The 19,868-nt window shown below is 42.5% G+C and overlaps 1 protein-coding gene across 1 annotated transcript in view; it reads left to right on the top strand.

The window, feature by feature from the left end:
- Positions 1–19,868, top strand: part of BSDC1 (BSD domain containing 1) — a 257,684-nt gene that overhangs the window by 41,936 nt on the left and 195,880 nt on the right. The window contains exons 3-8 of the mRNA XM_086955699.1: positions 3,270–3,386; positions 4,178–4,345; positions 4,520–4,574; positions 5,410–5,525; positions 12,361–12,429; positions 14,653–14,734. Of these exons, the coding sequence (XP_086811825.1) occupies positions 3,270–3,386; positions 4,178–4,345; positions 4,520–4,574; positions 5,410–5,525; positions 12,361–12,429; positions 14,653–14,734 (607 nt within the window). The remainder of the gene's footprint in view (positions 1–3,269; positions 3,387–4,177; positions 4,346–4,519; positions 4,575–5,409; positions 5,526–12,360; positions 12,430–14,652; positions 14,735–19,868) is intronic.

The following is a 19,868-nucleotide window of genomic DNA, read 5'->3' as shown; positions in this document are numbered from 1 at the left end:
ACTTGTTTGACCAGGAAGCTACTCAGCAATATGCTTTATTTTTCTAGTACATTCTGTGTTTACCCTTTATGTGTAAAGTACTTTACTGCTAGAATGGGAATATATTGGCCATTCTTGTTGGAGTTGGATGGCGTGGATATAGCTGAATAAATGTAGGGTTTGTGTGATTCTGGTTGACTAAACAAGCATAATAAAATTGAATTGTATTACGAGCAGGCCCACTTCATCCTAACACGAGCACACGTTTTATTGTATATCATCCTACCTCCGGTAGAGGCCCACTCCGTTATTGAATTCTGGAGCAGGCCAATGCGGTTCTTTTAAATGCAAACACCCGCTCCCAGTACAGTACCACAACCTTTTTATCCATACTCGAAGAAGTACCACAGCATAATGATTAAGAAAACAGAGTAGGAGGATTTCACCTTCATTATCCTTTCCGAAGACAGGTCTGCAATTCAACCGTATTATCTTAAGGCAAGCACAGTTATCCACAATCACCACAGCCCCAAGGACATTATCCAGCCAAAGCGAATGTCCACAACTCCGTCATCTAGTCCTAAAGCAGCCCGGTGGCCCCATCTCGGAGCAGACCCATAGCTCCATCATTCAGTCCCAGAGCAGGCTTAGAGGGTCGTATCTGAACCATGAAGGTGGCTATGACTTTAGGGTACAGGAAACTGTGCCAATCTTGGCCAAAAGGTCTGTGAAGATGATCATAGAGACTTACGCCTTGCTTGGTTGGGAGACTTTTCCTGTACCCTGTAGGTATTTGTGAGAGGGCTACTAGACACAATCAGTTGTCTCTGCAGGCCATACCCAGCTTGCACTGAATCAAGAACATTGGCCATGGAGCATGGCTGAGGTAAAATATAAATCCCCAAAATGTGTTAAGTGTTGTAGTTTGCTAGGATCTGTAATACGAATTAAATAAAAAAAAAACATTAAAGGTCAATTCAATTAAAGGTCATTCTTGTTACAATTTAAAACATAGCAGCCTCTGAAAGTTTTCAGTTGGGGATAGTTATGCACCATAAAGCTGATATGCCCTGATGATGGCATCACAGATTACCCAAAATGCTGGGTACTTCACATTTCCTCCTAGCGTTGAAGAAAATCTAGGAACACAGTGTGACTGTTTTTATTGTAACTGTAGCTTCAGAATTTATTTGTTTTTAAACTATTTAAAACACACATTTTTGTCCTAAGGGAAGCTGACATTTTACAAGAAATCATATACAATAAGGAACTTAAGTAGAAAGAAAAAATGACAGTGCCCCATAATAAAAATACAATATGAAATGAAAACGTAACTGATACAGCGCTCCATGCAATCACTGGTACACCCCACAACCATTAGTATTTCACAACCTGACAGCATCAAAATAAAAATAATTTTGATCGAGAACACCACACTGTCTTTAGAATTCACAACCTAACTGCAAATCTTAAACTCTGGAGAGGGCCAAAGAGAAGAACTAAGGTGTTGTTGGTATTTTTCAAATGGCAATGGCTCATATAAGAACTTTCCAATGCTCTTCCGCAGCAGAAAACAATCCATATAGGAATAGGTCTCTGTCTTTTTAAGGTCAATCCCGCTAGAATTTACCACTATTAGTTTGGAAAAAATTAAAGATTTATTTTCTCGTTTTATTTGGGCATATGAGAAGCCCAGAAGAGCATATACATTTGTATCCTTGCCAAGAGAAAGGGGAGGTTTGGCCTTACCAAATATAAGACTACATTACTGGGCCACTACCTTATTATTTAATTTAACCCGTATATGTGATAAGCCCAGAGATAGTATAATGGATGAAAAACCAACACCTATAGAACTTATTAGGGGAAAGATGCATGGGGATGGGTCTGGAGATTTCTGAATGACAGTCTTTATAAAAAGGTCCGCTTTAAGTCATTAATAGGCAGGCATAGAATTATGAGACTAGTTCGGAAATTGTCAGGTCTAGGCCGCCTGAATCATTATACACCGATTGGAAATAATCCCAATTTGCCTGCAATTTTCAAAGACCCTATTATTAAAAGATGGTGTGATGCAGGGTTGTCAAAGCTTGGTGATTTCTATTCTCTAACCGATATAGTCCGCTTTGATAACCTTAAGGAGATGTATAATTTAGATCAAAGGGATTTCTACAAGTATCTTCAAATTCGAGATTTTCTAAGTAAAAAAGGTGGGGGCCCTATTGGCTTAGCGAATAATCATATTATAGATAGGTTAAGAAAAAATAGACTGCTTCCTATCGGGGCCATCTACATTTTTTTTATTTTTTTACTTCACTGATGCCGGATGATATGGAGGCAGAGATAGGAATCCAGGAAAATTTATTTTTTTACTCAGCCAAGTTAGCACAGAAGATTTTAATTCCGGCTCTGCTTCAGGCACAATATTATAAATCTTGTTTTTCACTAGCCTACACCCCAAAAAAGATCTCTAAATGGGGGACAGGAAAAGGAATTTGATGACCCCGCTGTGCATTATTTCAAGCGGATTTAAATCATATGTTTGCTTCTTGTAATGCTTTAAGTAGTCTAAAGCAGGAAATATCTAATTTTGTTAAGGAGGTGCTAGGGGCTGACTATCTCCTTTCCCCATCTTTGATCGGACTTGGGGTAGACCCGCAATTACAAGGGAAGCCAGGAGAAAAACTTGCTTCGGCTTGGTCGGATTCAACCCCCCTGGATTTCACCAACGGCTGTCACGCTTATTGGCAAATTACAATTTTGAGAAAGCCATCTATGCAAAAAGGGGATTGCGGGCCCGATCTAAAGGCCTAAATATTTGGGCACCGTTGACCAGATGGCTCGAAGAATTTGTAAATCTCAAATGTTCTCTTTAGGGCTTTATTTTATTTTTTCAAATCTATAAGCCAACTGATTGAGGCCAACTCCTTGTGGGTGGGGAGGGTGGGGTTAAGTCTGGAAGGGGAGGGGGGAAATAATAAAAAAGTGTGCATAACGTGTTTAACTATCAATGAATTGTAATAATTGGATATTTGATTGTCAATTATGCACTAATAAAAAAAAAGGAATAGGTCTCTGTCCTCTCTGCTTTTATTTGTACCTGTCAAAAAGACTTACTCCTATTTGGAATATTTAGGTAACAGGGCTTTTACACCTCACCTCCTTGGAAGGTACAGGTTGCAACACCTTGGCTTCCTTAGGTGAGCCTTTTCCAGCCTCCTGCTTGCCTACCTTGCTGAGTATATACTTTTGTTTGATAGTTTAAGTGACGCACTTCTCATATTTTGCAGTCCGTGGAAGCTTTGGAATTCATCAAAAGAGATTTGACTGAGTTTTCACAAGTCGTACAGCATGATACAGCCTGCACAATCGCTGCCACAGCAACTGTGGTGAAGGAAAAGCTGGCTGTGAGTATTGGTGGGAGGATGTGGTTGGGAGTGGCAAGAATGAACAGTCTTCCTTTTGAGACTTGGTTGCTGGTTCTGGTGGAATATATAAACTGTGGTTCATTGGTTAGTGGGCTGTAATTTGGAATAGGGAGTGAAAGGTTTGCTTGATGTCTGTGAAATGAATGTTTATTTTGGCATGTCCTTGTCTGGAATGAGCAAGTGGTAACATTTTGTACTGTGTGGTAAATAGAGAAGACTACATGAGTGTTTAAATGCTCTGGTAGTAAGTGGGTAATGTGGGAGAAGTGGCACTGGGACAATTTGAGAAAAAGAAAAGTCAAACATAGTCCTTGAGAGCATATATGTCTGTTTAGGGTAGTTCCCGGGTTTGTCATTTATTTGTCCTTTTAGGTTTGTGATGTTTGCTTCGTTCAGTTTGATGTCTATATTAGGATCATTATTAGTACTGCCTTGACCTTTTGATTGGGGTCTGCAGCAGCTCATGTTTCGGACCTTATATGGGTGTTATTGATGCAGTGAGGTTTGTGTTAGCCTAGAGTAACTGCTGTTACCTGTCTCCAGTGTGGCCATGAATTTCTGCTCTTTGTGGTTCATAGTGGTTGCAGATCCAAATGTTGCCAAGAGAAGAATAATGACACATTTATAGTGGTAGAAGTGAGCCTTGTGTTCTGGCAGTTCATTGTTTGACCAGACTCACTTACTATCTTCTTGCCATCCCTTCCCTAGTTTTCACTAAGTACCTACATAATAAATCCACTAAACTACTTTTTTTGCCATTTTTTGAGTAGGTGGAGAACTCTGCTGGCCCTACAGAGAAAGTGAAGAAAGGCCTCTCCGACTTCCTTGGTGCCATCTCTGACACATTTGCACCTTCGCCCGACAAAACAATTGACTGCGATGTTATAACATTGATGGCAACACCCTCCGGTAGCACAGAGCCCTACGACAGTACCAAGGTAGGGCCTCCCGGGATGTTGTTAAATCGGATTGATGGTTCTCAGGCTTTGGTTACATTCAGTTCTGAGATCCTAGTGTTCACGTTGGGGAATTATTCTTTTATTCTCTTGGTTGTTTATTAGGAATGTTGAATTTCTTGTCCTTTCTTACCTAAACACCTTTGTCTATTTTAGGCTCGTCTGTACAGTATGCAGTCTGACCCAGCCACTTACTGCAACGAACCAGATGGTAAGTGCACCTCTGAGTGGGTCTTTTTACACTGAGGGTGTGTCTGATCGTACACGCTGTGTTTATGCCTTTACGTACTTAAATGATTGTCTAATATAGTGAACTGTAGCACTCATTGTTTGATGCAGTGAGCCTCTCCTGTTAGGAGGGACTCATGGAAGGTTGCCATGAGCACTCTTAGTTGCAAACTGACTGCAAGTCATGCAGTTTACCTTTAAGTTGTCATGGGTTTTCCTTTTATACAATTCTGGATTATCTCATTTGTATTATCGCTTTTCCACTCTTATTAACATACACCTAAGTCCTAGCATGCAGAGTAATGAAGACCAGAACATTTAACGGGTGCCCTATGCCAGGAAACTTGTAAAGGTATACAGGTTCCCCAGGTCCTCTTGGCAGATGTTATGTTGGCTCTCTTGGCACTGGACAATGGTTGCTGTGTATTATATCCAGGTACTTTTGGCAAGTTGTTATTCATGTCCATACATACTGATGTCAGGTTCATGTATGTGACTCAGGAATTGTCCGTGTGTTGCTGTGACAGTTACCAGGCACAGCTCTAAGTTGCTCAGTGGGCCCTGGGCACTGACAGAAGGTTTCTCTTTGGTATCCTGGCACTGACTGTGGTGGTCCCAAGGTATTAGTGATGGGTTGTTTTGAAAGTCATTGGACACATGAGGCAGGTTACTCAAAGGGGGGCTCTGGGTGAGTGCTGAAAGCAGATTCATGTTAGTGTCTCAGTGTATGGGGCCCCAACATCCCCCTTCCTGCAAAAATGTTTGATTTTTGAAGTATGCATATTGGTATTCCTAATGCGGCTTCTCTTTCCTCACAGGCCCCCCAGAGCTGTTTGAGTCCTGGCTGTATCAATGGAGCTTGGAAGACATGAAAGGAGATATCTCAGACCTGCTTGTCAACAGCCCTTCGATTCGTGCACTGTACACCAAGATGGTAAGAGGCTGGCTTCAGCTGCGCATGGGGTATTATTGAAGAAGGTCCTCATCAAGCTGTCAAGGCTATCAGACCAAAATATGAAGATCACTTTCATAGAATGCTGCTGTGTGGGACTAGCTCTGCCATCTTTGATAGGACTTGCATGCTCTTTTTGCACATCTACGGTATTCCCATGACTAGCAAATGGCAGTGTGGCACAAAACAGGCAGAAAGCTACATATAGTGCGCAACCTCAATCTGTCCTTGTAATGGCTAATTACGATTGAAATGGGGACCTTAGCCAATAAACAAAACATTCGGTTTTCTCAGCTGCATTCCAGAATAGTTTCCTCTTTTTGAAGCTGGAGGGTGATCAGATAGGTGTATAAATAGCAATTGCGTGTCTGTAGTTATGACTGTTCCATGTGGACTACCTTTTCGGTGTATTTATGGCTTAGTCCCCAAACAACTGTTTTTACACCATATTTGTAGGGCATCGTCACAGATATTTTACATAAACATAACATATTTTCATTTCCAGACAGAATCCTGCTTGTATTTTACACATACAAATCTATTTTCTGCCAGATAACATATTTTAATAAGGCTATCAGAAGCAAACGTGCTGTTTTTATTTTGCTTTTTGAAAGAAAAGCAGCCAGAATTTGAATGCCATGCAAGCTGGGCTGAAAAAGCCCCTTTTAATTTCACTTCAAAATAAAGAAAACATGAAATGAAGGGACTGCAGACAAATAAGCAGAAGACTTTAAAAGTCGAGATTGAACACTGTTGCTGGCAGGCACACACCAGTTCTGCTGTCCCATAATTCACAACAGTGTTTAGAAGTCCGTTCATTTCTCTTTCAATTTGTCTGCTCCTATGAGCACGATCTCTTGAGTACAATGTGTTGACATGTTATATGCTTTCCTGACAGAAACATTGAATTGTAATTTGTTTTAATTTGGCATCTTATTGTGCTATGCTGCTTATCGTCCCCTTTTTAACTCGAATTACGTGAATGTATAGCTTTTCCATCCACCTTTTCACTCTTACCATGGGATGTTTTTTTTGTAAATCTTTTTATTGGTATAAAATACGAAAAAACAATAAGAGCGTATCCAAGTGCAATGCAGTCCAAAACATACAAGGAATCAAACAATTGAAAGGTCGCAATATCGGCAGCCGTTGAAGCAGAACACTGAGACTCTAACACACATTTGACGAATGAGGATTATAAAACTAGCTGAGTTATCCTATATCAATGCGTGCTGCCCACAGGCCCCTCCACCCTCAAAATCAGGATATCAATGATCATTGCGCCCCCTCGATACTAAAATCGTGAACAGGATAAAGTACAGACACTTGTATGCAAAAATGGACAAATCAAAATAGAGCTCCCATTAGCACCTTAATACTGAAAACAGAGTCAGGATATCCAGTAAATAAAAAAAGAAAATAAAATAAAAAACGCAACGCGCGCAACACCCAACCTCCCACCCTGCATCCCTGCATGTAGCTTACGCCTGATCCCAACTAGCAGTGTGCCTGTCGCCCCATCTAATCTACAAATACTAAAAGAAGTAAGTGGAGGAGGGCCTTCGTACAGGCTCTCGGCCTCTCCCCCCGCTAGTTCTAAGCCTCCCCTATTACGGATATATCATCATTTCACTATCAAGCAAAAATCGGGGGATACATTACTCGCCTACACTGCCTCCCGGTACCAACATCATAGAGTGAATCCCACACTACCACCATTTGAATAAAAGTCTTGAAACGATAGGCCGTTCTCAGCCTTGACCCGCTCGATCAGGTACACGAATATTCTTCAACCGAACAGTCGCCATCTTGAAAAATTCGAAAGAACAGTAGCGAGCCGGAAATAGCTGGGCTTTCTCAGTCTCATTGTCTCTGGGTCCCATCTGTGTCGATAAGAACCACGGATGTTGTTTAAAGTCCAGGTGCACTGAGTTCGGAAAGGGAGAAAGGGCCGCCCTGTCGAGCCACTCCTGAGTCATCACATGAGTCATCAGATACATTGCCTGGTGCGATTTACCCTCAGTCGATAACAATATTGTGAGCACTGACACGACCGGGACCTCCAATACACGGGCATTAGCTAATTTGCAATCCAGGGTCTCTCGCATCACTTGTTTTATGGGGTTGCTGGCCGCCATCAGGCCGGGTGGTGTGGATGTTGTTACTTCCGCAGTGTCATTGAACTGAACAAAAGCTATGTCACCTTTTCCCAGTCCAAAAGCTGCAGCATCCAATTTGTGCTCCAAGGCTTGGGCTTTCCAATTCAGGGAGAGATGAAGACCCTCGATCTCCTCCATTATAGACCCTAGCGTAGGTTCAACCCTGGTCAGCACTAGTTGGTCCCCTTCGATAGGGACATTCTGGTCCGGTCTCGGAGATCCCTTAGATAGGATATGTCGTCCCAGGTCATCCGTTCAAATTTTTCCAGACCTCACGGAGGATCAGGTCCGATTCACAAAGGCCGATATTGAGCGCCATTTCGCGCGTTTTGTTCACGGTCTATCCTTGGGCCCTTCGGGATAGACCCAGTAGAATCAGAAGCGAAGACACGCGTTCCAACCCCTCTGTATGCAAGGATATTGCGGAGCTGTCTTCAGGATATGCCCGAAACCAATGGGTCGCAGTTTAGATGGTACCAAGCCGTGTATATTCCGGGCTCCGACAACCAATTATTCAGCTCGCATCCGCAGTGTCATTGAGGTGCCCCACTTCGGCGCTAATCCATACGGATGTTTGATGTTGAAATCGGACAAAATTTATTCCGGTGGACCGGCTCCTCCCGAACTCTTATGGCCGATGTTGTTCAACTAGAAGCCGGCTGCATTCTTACTCGAGGCCCCAGCTTCAATGCTGATGTAGGCCGCAAACTTCAAGGTGACGTTTCTCCGTTCTCGAAGCAGGTGGAACTTTCGGGGCCACTCGGTGTAGCGTTATTTCGTTTAGTCTACCTGGTAGGCACAGGATAACTGGCAGGATCTTGTAGCAGGATGAGAAGGCCTGCGGAGCCGGGAGCCTAAGCGGCCATCTTGGTCGCCAGCTTGGCTCCTCCTCTTACCATGGGATGTTGTTTCTGTTGATTCTGTGGAAGAAAAGAAATCACAGAAACAAACTATGAATTACTGTTATGTGAGGTATCCCAAATCACAAACTCTTTAAACCTCTCTTTTTGCCACAAAATATTGGGGAAAACCTTCAAAGTCAGAAAAGGCATCAGACTGCAAGGACATTTTACATCATGAAGCTGACGGGTAAATAATATGGATGGTGGCTATAGCTTTCAGTACTGCAATCTATGCCTTTGTGTTATTGTGAACATGGCTGCTAGAGACAGTGATCCTGAACTAAGGGCATTGCTGTAGACATGGGTACTACAGGCTGGAGTATTGTCAGCTATGCGCTACACACGGTACCAGCGGAGTTGAACCTCAAGGTCACGATATGTGTTTCTAGTGAGCAGGTGGACAAGGTACAGGAACGGGTGGAAAGGCAGGTCCTATTCATAGCAGCTGGTGGGCATGTTTGAAGGCCATATTCCTGGGTATAGCTTGGGTGTGTGCATGTACACAGCACACAGGGCAAGCTATTTGACTATTACAGGCATGGCATGGTCTTCAGTCATATTAATAATGTGCACATGGTATGATCACAGAACAAGCCTTTAAAGCACCGATATATCACTTTACTCAAAATGCATGTCTGCAGGCCATGCCCTAGAACATGGGTACTCGCAAACATTTTCCCAGGGGTCAAAAAGCTTGATCTGTGATGTGCCAGAGGGCTGCCTAGATGCCAACAGGGTGGCGGTCAGCAAGGGGATGGGGGGGGGGGGGGGGGGTTAACACTCAAGTAAATGTAGGCGAAGCAAAGGCAATACATCTAGTGGTTGGATTGAACAATGTGATACCAGAAAACCTAGGATCAATCCCGGGTTCCTCACTTTTCCAAATTGTGTAATATTAGGCAAGTGTTTAATTTCGCTGTCCCTCCTTTTTCTTCATTATCACATATAAGAAGACCTCGAAATACATGATTTCAGGGTGTGCACTGGTCAAAACCTGCCCCTGTGTTTAATAGACTAAAATGTTGTTCATGTGTAACGGGAACCCAGGCCACCCATAAGGTGCACATAACAACTGACATGCTTCTTTAGTTCACTATTGGCGTTGTTGTCAGAGTAGGTGGAAGAATGAATTTTGAAGAGAATGCCATTTTATTACACTTTAGCTGCAAGATGTCTTTTAAAATGAAGCTGTTTCTATAGTTATGTGCGGGACTCCCTTGTTGCTTCTTTTTTTTTAACACCAATTAACCTTGAAATAAATGATTGCCTGTTTATTTATTATATTTTTATTGTTCATGCTTAGTTGAGTAACTAGCAGCCCAGTGCTCCTGTTGACCAGAGGTGGCGAATGTGATGGTCAGGAGGGGCCGTACTTTGAGTATTTATGCCCTTGACCCTACAAGTACTACGAGTATTGGTAGAGTCCTGTTCACAATATTTAAACGGTATAGTAATCCATGTCCTGTGGGGGCTGAACAATATAAATTGATAAAACGCAAGCAGCTGTATTATATTCCAAGTTGGCCATGAACAGATCTTTGCGACATGCAGGAGGTTCCCTCTGATGTGGTAGGAACACAGGGGAACCCTACAGCCATTTCCCTTTCAAGCAGCCAACTCTAACTTTAGATGAATTGCAGCGATTGATTCGGATGCCAGAGGCCACCACTGGCGAGCGATGGTGTCTGCAGTCTGACCCGCTGCCCTGCACTGCAGTCCACTGCTGATGCAACCATGAAAGCAGTCGGAGTCCTAGACTTCGGCCGTGGCACGGCTCAGACTGGCAAATCGGACGGTGCCGGAGAGTTCTTGCAGATGTCTGAGAATAAGTGTTACTACTATTAAGGTCAGTAAACTGGGCTGAGCCACCAGGCTCAGCTTTCCCTGGCCCTGCACTGCCTAAGGGCCCAGTTGTCTTCACTGTGCTCCCGTGAGTGGCGGGAGCCTTCCAGTCATTTAAATGTAACACTCGGATGGGGGATGGGGGACATCCATCTACCATACAACTCCCTGAACCCTTAGCTGCACTTCACAGATTTGCTGGGAGCACCAGTCCCTGCACGCTGCACAGAGCTCTGCCCTGGCTGGCTCCAGCATAGGTTAAAGTCAGCTTGGTCTTTACAGAAGGGAACAATATACTGCACCCAGCTGAGACTGGGCTGCTGCCAGGCAGGGCATAAAGCAATTCTCATCTCTTACTGATGGTCTACCAATGCAAGGGGATGCGTTTGCATTATTGGACCTATACATTACCTATGAAACTAATGCTCAGGCTATCCTCTTTATTCAACTTTAATACATTAGTGCAGAACTGGGCACTCTCTTGGATCATTCAGTTTCAGTCCAACAGGACCCAGGAAGTCAATGTACTACACTTTTACTCTCTTCCCCAACAACTGCAATGTGGAGCTCCTTGTGAGTCTGTATTGTTGCTGCGTTTAACCTTCAAAAGCTGCCATTGCTGTCAGTCATGACTTTTTTAGTTTTCTCTACCTCGAGATGCAGATAATGCACAGATAAGACTTAAAGCCGGAAAAATCACTCATGGCCTGATTTAAAAGAAGGAGGGAATGGGGTATCTGACAAAAAAAATGACAGATGTTTGACATTAACAGACTCTCACAATAAAACAAAAGAAGAGACCAATACATGACGCCTACTAGAACAACTTCAACGACTACATACCATAACTGTTGGGGAAAGAAGTTTCAAGTTCCATTAATTTGTCCAACTCACAATCCAACTTGCTTCACGCCCTCCAGAGAACCTTGACAACAAGACTACAGAATAGAGTACAGGACTGCAGAAGACCTCCCATGACAAACTCTCAGCCCTATAAGGACCTGATTAAGAAAAAAAGAACCAACAGCTTGGATCCAATATTGATTCAGAGTCCTCATTAACCCCACATGAAGCATTCATTAATCTACGGCTCGAGTAACCATCAAGAGTGTTCACTCACTTATTCTCTACCTTGAGAGTACTGCACTAGCTCCCTCTCCCTGCCAGACACCACTTCAAGTCAATTGTGTTAGATATAAGGCACTATACTTGAGTACAATTGAGAATATTATTCTTACCAACACTGATAGGAGCCCCTCTTTCTGTAGGCTGGTAAGCCAAAAGACTTACAAGCAAGGCTCACAATAATAGGCTTTCACTTCATATGGACTGAGATTCTGATGATAAACCAAATACTAGTCCGACGCCAAGCTATGGAAATCCCCAAAATTGAGTTCATATGATTAAGCTTTAAGCTTAATGACACAGGCCGTGCATGCTCCATTTAGAGACTCCCACTTTTTCCATCCCACTTAAAAGCCCTCATGTCGAGATCTTCTATTTCTGGTGCTTTGCAGCAGTTTTAAGATCTCCTCAGAGTTTATGGTTTCTCAAATGGGTGTAATTTCTTATATTTATATGTTTCCCTAGTCTTTATTACTTGAGTTTTCCTAGCAAGAAAGTGTCACTCATGGTCATTGAATGTCACTCATAATTACACTAAAATTATGAATATGTCACACTTAAATAATCCAAAACCTTGGCAGCTATTTATCTTTCACCATTTCCTGCCTTCTTTATCCTTCTTTTTCTGCATGACCTTTTTCTGGGCTTTCTTTTCTCTCCTCCTACCACTGTTTTTCTCTCTTTCCTCTTTTCCTCACCTGCATCATTTCCTCCTTTTTTTTCTTTTCCCACTATTTTTCACCAATGTCTCATTTTCTTGACCTTGTCTCTCTTTTTTATTTTTCATAGGTGCCAGCTGCTGTTTCGCACTCTGAGTTTTGGCAGCGATACTTTTACAAAGTTTACACTTTGGAGCAGGTGGGTTTAAATATTCTTCCTTGCTGGTCATCGTCAGCTGGTGAGTGGGTAAGACATGGGGACCCAGTTTTGTTTTCACTAATGCCCTCTAGTTCCCATTTGTTTCAGTCTTGCATCGAGTCACCATCCCTTTAACCTCATGAGCCCTTCCTACACCCCTGCAAAGGGGCTGTCATTGCCACCATGTGTATTTTCTTTGCCCACTTTCACACATTATTTTGTCTTTTCCCAGAGATAAACCTGTTGCTTTTCCCCCCACTTCTTTGCTTTTTCTCTCTTCTATCACTGCAGTCACTGCCCCCATTTACTTTAGGGACTTCTTTTCAACACTGACCCCCTGTTAATATATGGATTCTCTTTACCTCCATTCAGCCTTGTTACATTGTGTTGCCCTGGAGATCCCCTTAATATGTTTGCGCTTCTTCAATCGCCTGTATGTTACGTATACCCCTCCCTTCACCTGAGTCCCTGCTCCGATTTACCTTATTTTAAGAAGAACAATGGCTCCTGTGGAATAGATACTGGATGATGATTTAAGAAAGCTGTAAAATACGTATCTATGGACCGGGTTTGAGGGAGATGTCAAAAAGAAATAACTACCAATACACCATTCTATTTGTTCAATAAATTGTATTGAAAAAATGTAATTGCGGTAAATATTTATATACATAAACCAAAATTATTTTCAGTTGTGTAAAAGTGTCCAAGTGAAAATATGAACCAAAGTATTAGAATAACAAGTAAAAAAAATTTGCAAGGTTTCAATAATTTGTTGTTCATAAAAGTGACCACCTTCTTGCATCAAATTATATAACATCTATACAATCATAGAGTGCTGTATTCAAAGGTTCGCTTTTCTTAGTTGTCGACGGCGTTTGACCCTAGCATGGGTATGGGGTCTCTTCAGGACCTACGGTATGGGACATCTGATTTCAGAAACCGCTAGAAGGTCGGTGAACTTGGTGCAAACCGTGTATTGATGTATTAAAAGTACTTACTAGGCAACCCAGCCCGGTTCCCTAGTAAGAGCCTGCGTCTAGCGATTCAGCGTGGGAGCACGATGGCTGTCTTCACGTTGTAAGAAGCTATACTGAGGTGTGCAATTATTTTCATTCATGTAATTAATTGGATTAAGTTGCGGCTGCTCAATGGTAGTTACCGTTTCTCCAGGGTGGTTTCTTTCACCGATGGTAGGGGGGAAGGACTGCGTCTGTCAGCCCTCTCCTCGGTACAATGATCATTGGCGAAGTCCTTCCCCCCCTACCATTGGTGAAAGAAACCACCCTGGAGAAACGGTAACTACCATTGAGCAGCCGCAACTTAATCCAATTAATTACATGAATGAAAATAATTGCACACCTCAGTATAGCATCTTACAACGTGAAGACAGCCATCGTGCCCCCACGCTGAATCGCTAGACGAAGGCCCTTACTAGGGAACCCGGCTGGGTTGCCTAGTAAGTACTTTTAATTCACCAATACACGGTTTGCACCAAGTTCACCGACCTTCTAGCGGTTTCTAAAATCAGATGTCCCATACCGTAGGTCCTGAAGAGACCCTATACCCATGCTAGGGTTGAAACGCCGTCGACCACTATGAAAAGCGAACCTTTGAATACAGCACTCTATGATTGTATAGATGTTATATAATATGATGAAAGAAAGTGGTCGCTTTTATGAACAACAAATTATTGAAACCTTGCACATTTTTTCACTTATGTTATTTTAATACTTTGGTTCATATTTTCACTTGGGACACTTTTACACAACTGTAAATAATTTTGCTTTATGTATATAAATATTTACTTCAATTCAATTTTTTCAATACAATTTATTGAACAACTAGAATGATGTATTGGTAGTTCTTTCTTTTTGACATGTTCCTCAAACCCTGTCCTTATATATGTATTTTACGGCTTTCCTAAATCATCATCCAGTATCTATTCCACAGGAGCCATTGTTCTTCTTAAAATAATTAATTACCCTGGTTCCGCTGTGAGTAGGGCCCCCATGTTTTCATTTCCGATTTACCTTATGGCCCCTTACATCTTTAACTTTCCCATCTTCCCTAACCATGTTGCCTCCTTGTTTCTGGTTTCTGTTCTGAAATCTTTGCAGACATGTGCCATCACACTTCATTCTGGTAACCCTGCCATCTCATATTACTTATGCTAATTGTTTTCTCTTGTGACTCCCCCTAATAACTTGTGGTTTGCCTCTTCAGGACGAGGCCCGAAGATGCGCTTTGAAACAGAGAGCTGAACAGAGCGGCCATGAGGAACATAGTCGCTGGGAGGAAGATGAGGGTAAGCAAACTATCACTTCACCCTGGTGCGTCTTAGAACAGCTGGGAAATTGTACTTCTTAAAGTACAATTTGCATGACATTGGTATTGTACACCTCTTAACATCCCTAATTTCCTTACATTCAAGCTTGCATTTTCCCACAGATTAACTCACTATCTCAGCTGACCCCTTAAGACGCAAAATGCAAGCAGGTTGTTATTTTATAAATATGTGGAGTAATCCAGATTTATAAAACGCTTTATGTTTGTATAATTGTACCCCACCAAGGGGAATCCTTAGCAAGGGTGAATCTGTTTATATTCTTTTTTCTGTACACCAGGAAAATATGTCTGATTACTATTTGAAGATTTATTGTTTTTTGTAAGAATAGTAGGTTGTTTTTTCAAGTTTGTTTCTTTGTATTTGTTTTTCATTTTCTTCACCTTTCTATTTTACAATTTCTGTCATCCCAATGCTAGTTTTGTCTGTCATGGTCTTTATCTAAGACATCCTCAGCAATAGGAATACATTTTTATCTCCCTCCCTCTACTCCCCCAGTAAGGTCTGTTGCTTCCTTTTTTTTTAATGAGGTTAGCTTTTAATTGGTGCCTTAATTGTCCAGACACAATGGCAGTGTCGGACAGGTAGTGTCAGTGTTTATCTACTCTCTGACTCTTATACAGACTGCTTCAGTCTGTGTATGAGCGTGACTCTAAGAATTAAGAATTAGAGGGAGGCCTCAGTAGGCCTGCATCTACTGATTCACCTGTTAGCCATCCCTTCTCCTTCATATCTGAGCTCACCTGTTTCTAATCCTCCCGGGTTACAACTCCACAGAAAATCATTACTAGTCATTGCCACAAAAATGGATCTAGTCTTGTTGTGTTATTATCCACTTAACCTCCCTTGAGCATGTCTGCAACTTCCTTTGTGCCCCTCGGAGCCAGCCATTTGTTTCTGCCCATTTCCCCAAATTTACAATAAGATTGACATGTGTGACCTTTTCAGCATTAAGGTGTCTAACCCAGACATCACTTTCAAAGTTTCAATCTTTTTATATTTCAGGCTTCCATTGTCTAGAAAACATACATCCTGTAGCTTCCCACTGATTAGGGGTCCAAAAGCTGACATCTTTCCCAATAGGCAAAAGTCATCCAACCCCCCAGCCCTTGCTGATTCTTAAAGTAAAGCTAAGTAAGAGATACTATTTATAAGGATGCTTCTTGAAAGACCAGATGCCACTCTTGTGTAAGGAGGATTTGCCACCATCAGTCTTCTCAACCTAATGAGTGCCTTTCTTTTGGACCACAGCAGAGGTGTATTTGCCAAGGGGTATCCTCCAAAATGTAAAACTAGGAAAAGTGACCAGCCGGGCTGTAAAGTTTATGCATTTTGTATTTTATTCTGCGTTCTACATAAAATTAATCTGTACATTCAAGAAGCAAAATCAGTATACCAATTGTCCAATAAGTAGGCATCGGAACTTGTCTGAGTGAACCCTTGCAGGAAGGGAAATATCATTGAAACAACAAGAATGGATGCACTCTACATGAAATCATTATCTTGGGGCTTTATATTGTTTCTATTTCACAAGCTAGTCTTCGTATTCTCAACTTTCTGGACATGTGGTAAATGTTATGTTATGTTATGGACATTTATTACGCGCACAGCTGCTCCAGCGAAGGAGCGTCCCGGCGCCTGACAAGGTAACAACATAACACAAGCTTAAAAGGGTGGACTAATGGGAAAAACAGATCAAAGGAAACAAAAAGGTCTTAGCAGCCCTACGAAATGAAAACAAATCAGCAAGGGTACGTATCTCCAAAGGGAGGGCATTCCACAAGGCTGCAGCACGTACACGGAATGAACGACCACCGGTACGACTACGCTTGAACCGTGGAACTACTGCCAGTTCAAGGTCCGATGAGCGTAGTGAGGGCCTGGAACGTAAGGAGACAAAAGGTTCAAAAGAATCTGTGCAGGGGAGCCCTTAAGGATCTTGTGGGACAAACAAAGCACTTTAAATTGGATCCTCTGCTTAATCGGTAGCCAATGAAGAGAGCGCAAGGTATTGGAAACGGAACAAAACCTGGGTAAGCCTACGACTGCTCTAGCGGCCGCATTTTGCACGCGTTGAAGGCGAGTGAGTTCGGCCTGATTTATCCCTACCAAGAGGGAGCTGGCATAGTCGAGCCGAGAAATCACCATCGCCTGTACCACAAGCTGCCTAGTCAAGGCGTCAAAGAATTTAAGCACAGGTCTTAAGCTGCGCAAGATGCCAAAGCAGCAGGCAGCAGTACGCTTAGTGTCGCAGACAAAGCTAAGGGTAGGATCTAGCCACACCCCGAGGTTTTTTTTATCTCCGAGACCTGAGTAGGAGTGGGACCAAGCTCTGAGGGCCACCACATGTCGCCCCAGAGTTCCGCTTGCTTGCCGAAGATCATAATTTCCGTCTTTTTTGCGTTCAGCTGGAGACAGTTGGAGGTCATCCAGCTGGCAACCGTCCGTAGTCCATTCTGGAATCTTGGGGCATCCAGCCCTGAATCCCCGCTGATCGTGACCGCCAGCTGAGTGTCGTCAGCGTATGACACCATGGTCCTACCCCACTGCTTGACGACCTCAGCCAGCGGCCTCACGTAAAGATTGAACAACGTGGGGCTCAGCGAGGATCCTTGAGGGACCCCAAGGTCCAGAGGGTGAGATTTAGACTGATAGGGCGGAACGGCCACGCACAAAGATCGGTCAGCAAGAAAAGAGCGGAACCACTGAAGAGCTGGGCCGACAACGCCCGCTTCCTCCAGGCGCTGCAGAAGAATCCCGTGCGAGACGGTGTCAAAGGCGGCGCTAAGATCTAATAAAATAGAATTCGTTTTCTAACAGAGCATCATGCCGTCCTCGTATTACGTCTAAATACCTAACCGTGTCATGCATCACAACATCATCAACCCATATCACTATGTCAAGCATATCTCCTTAATACTGTCATCCATTATAAAGCCATTGCAACTAAATTAAGTACTCTACAGTCTATCCATCATTGCTATCCCCTGACTCAGCCACCACATTTTGTTGGAGAGATCTTTAGGTTGGGATGTTAATGTTTTGTTCTAAGTTTCTACATTATCATTACAAAATATTACATTTCTCACTTTTAACTTTAGGTTGTGGGTCCTGTCCACGCCAAATGGCATACTTATCTTTGCCAATACGGCAGCCATAGTGGTAAACTATTGGATGACCTTGGTAATCTTTTTAACATATCCCATCAGGTCCATCAATGGTGAAGAGTCTGTTTTATATTTAGCCTTTTTTTAATGTGTCACTCATACCTGCTTCCAACCTGCAGCCACAGGTTTCAGGGGGACACACCCATGCTCGGTTTATTTAGTCTGTGTGAGGATGTGTGCATCTTGGACACATTGGTCCACATAAAGGCCCAATGCATGTAGACCTGCCAACATATAACCTATCCTGTGTAAGAGCTTACAGTGAATCCCTCTTTTCCTGTTGTTCCGAGAAATCAAACATGTTTATGTGTAACAGTAGTATTATATTGTATCTTTTATCTTCTGTCCTACATCCTCATCCCATCTCTTCTGGACACTCCCATGCAGCACTGGCTATATCTCTACCACTAATGTATATCGTCTAGTTACCAGGATGTGGTGGAGGTTATAGATAATTCCAAGGCAGGCATCCAGGAAGGTTCATTGGGAAAGCCAGGGTAGCAGGTACAAATAGAATGTTGTAGTCGAAATACAGAAATCTATCCAAAGGGGAAGTTTCACCTTTCTCCTTAAATTAGTCTAATGACCTAAATATGCTTTAAACGTATAGGTCACCCCCTGCCCGAATTCCTAGTCGTGTGCATGTCAGTTGCTGTTTTGCTTTAGTCTTCAATGTGACAGTTATTAATGGATCATCCAGTATTGGTATGCTTGACACACGTAACTTATCCTACACCACTACGTTAACTAATTTATGCCATATATGATTTGTGCAAGCTACTTAATTAAACTACTGCTTTCTGGGTCTCTAAGTAATGAGTAAAATAATAGCACCCAGCGAGGAGGGTGCCACTATGTGTCTCTCCACAGTAAAGTAACAAGGCCGATGCTCTGTGGCACCACCCAAAGGCATGTCTGGCCTAAGCTACCCAATAAAAACACTTCTAGGTTCCACCTCTGAAATGTAGTGGTGTTAATGAATTCCAGTTCAATCTTTGTTGCTTATTGGTCCAGATGACTTTCAATAATAAACTTTTAACTTATGTAAAGAATGCTTTAGTCAGTGGGATTGGTATGTTGAGAAACAGATATCATAACTGGGAAAGAAACACTGTCTTAATGACTGCTATTCACCTGGCCTGTTATTTGGTAGGCCGATAAATTGGCTCAATGTGTGAGTTATCGATGAGACATTCTAGTTGTGATGCTTCCTACATAACACAACATAACACAATATGTCTGTGTATGAAGACCTGATATAATTTCTCCTATCTGTGCACAGGCCTCTCTGTGCATGCTTTTCTTAAATTATGCTTATTTGGGCTTCAGTTGCTGTGCCAAAAAGTAAACCCTGCCTGGTTCCCATGCAATGTCAGGCAGCCGTTGATTCTGATGCAGGCCACAGGATTTTTATAGAGCAGAGCTATGAAGTCTTTTATCATTTTGCCCATTTCCAATCTCTTTATCACTGTAAGGATTATGTTACTTACCCAGTAAGCATCTGTTCTTGGCATGTAGTGCTGTAGATTCACATGCTTTGCATACTCCTGCCATCTAGTGTTGAGTCTGGATGTTTGTAAGTTGTTTTTCCTTGAATAAGTATTTCCCAGTCACAAGGTAAGGTGACTCCTCCTTTCAGTGATAGTGTGCATAGGCATTGACTCCATTGTTAGATTGTTTTCCCCCAAGAGGGTGTGAATAGAATAAATGAGTGTAGTACAGATATGTCCATGCGTATGGCATGTAAATAATGAAAACTGAAATAACTACAAGTGCCCGGGGAGGTGGGAGGGCACATGTGAATCTACAGCTCTACATGCCAAGAACAGATGCTTACTAGGTAAGTAACCTAATCCGTTCAAGGCATGTGTGCTGTAGATACACATGCTTTGCATAAACTATATAGCAGTATTCTCCCAAAGGAGTGG

The sequence above is a fragment of the Lissotriton vulgaris genome, chromosome 2_1 (assembly GCF_964263255.1).
Source record: "Lissotriton vulgaris chromosome 2_1, aLisVul1.2, whole genome shotgun sequence".
NCBI lineage: Eukaryota > Metazoa > Chordata > Amphibia > Caudata > Salamandridae > Lissotriton > Lissotriton vulgaris.
The sequence above is the reverse complement of the archived record's forward strand: the minus strand, read 5'-3'. Positions and strand labels throughout refer to the sequence as shown.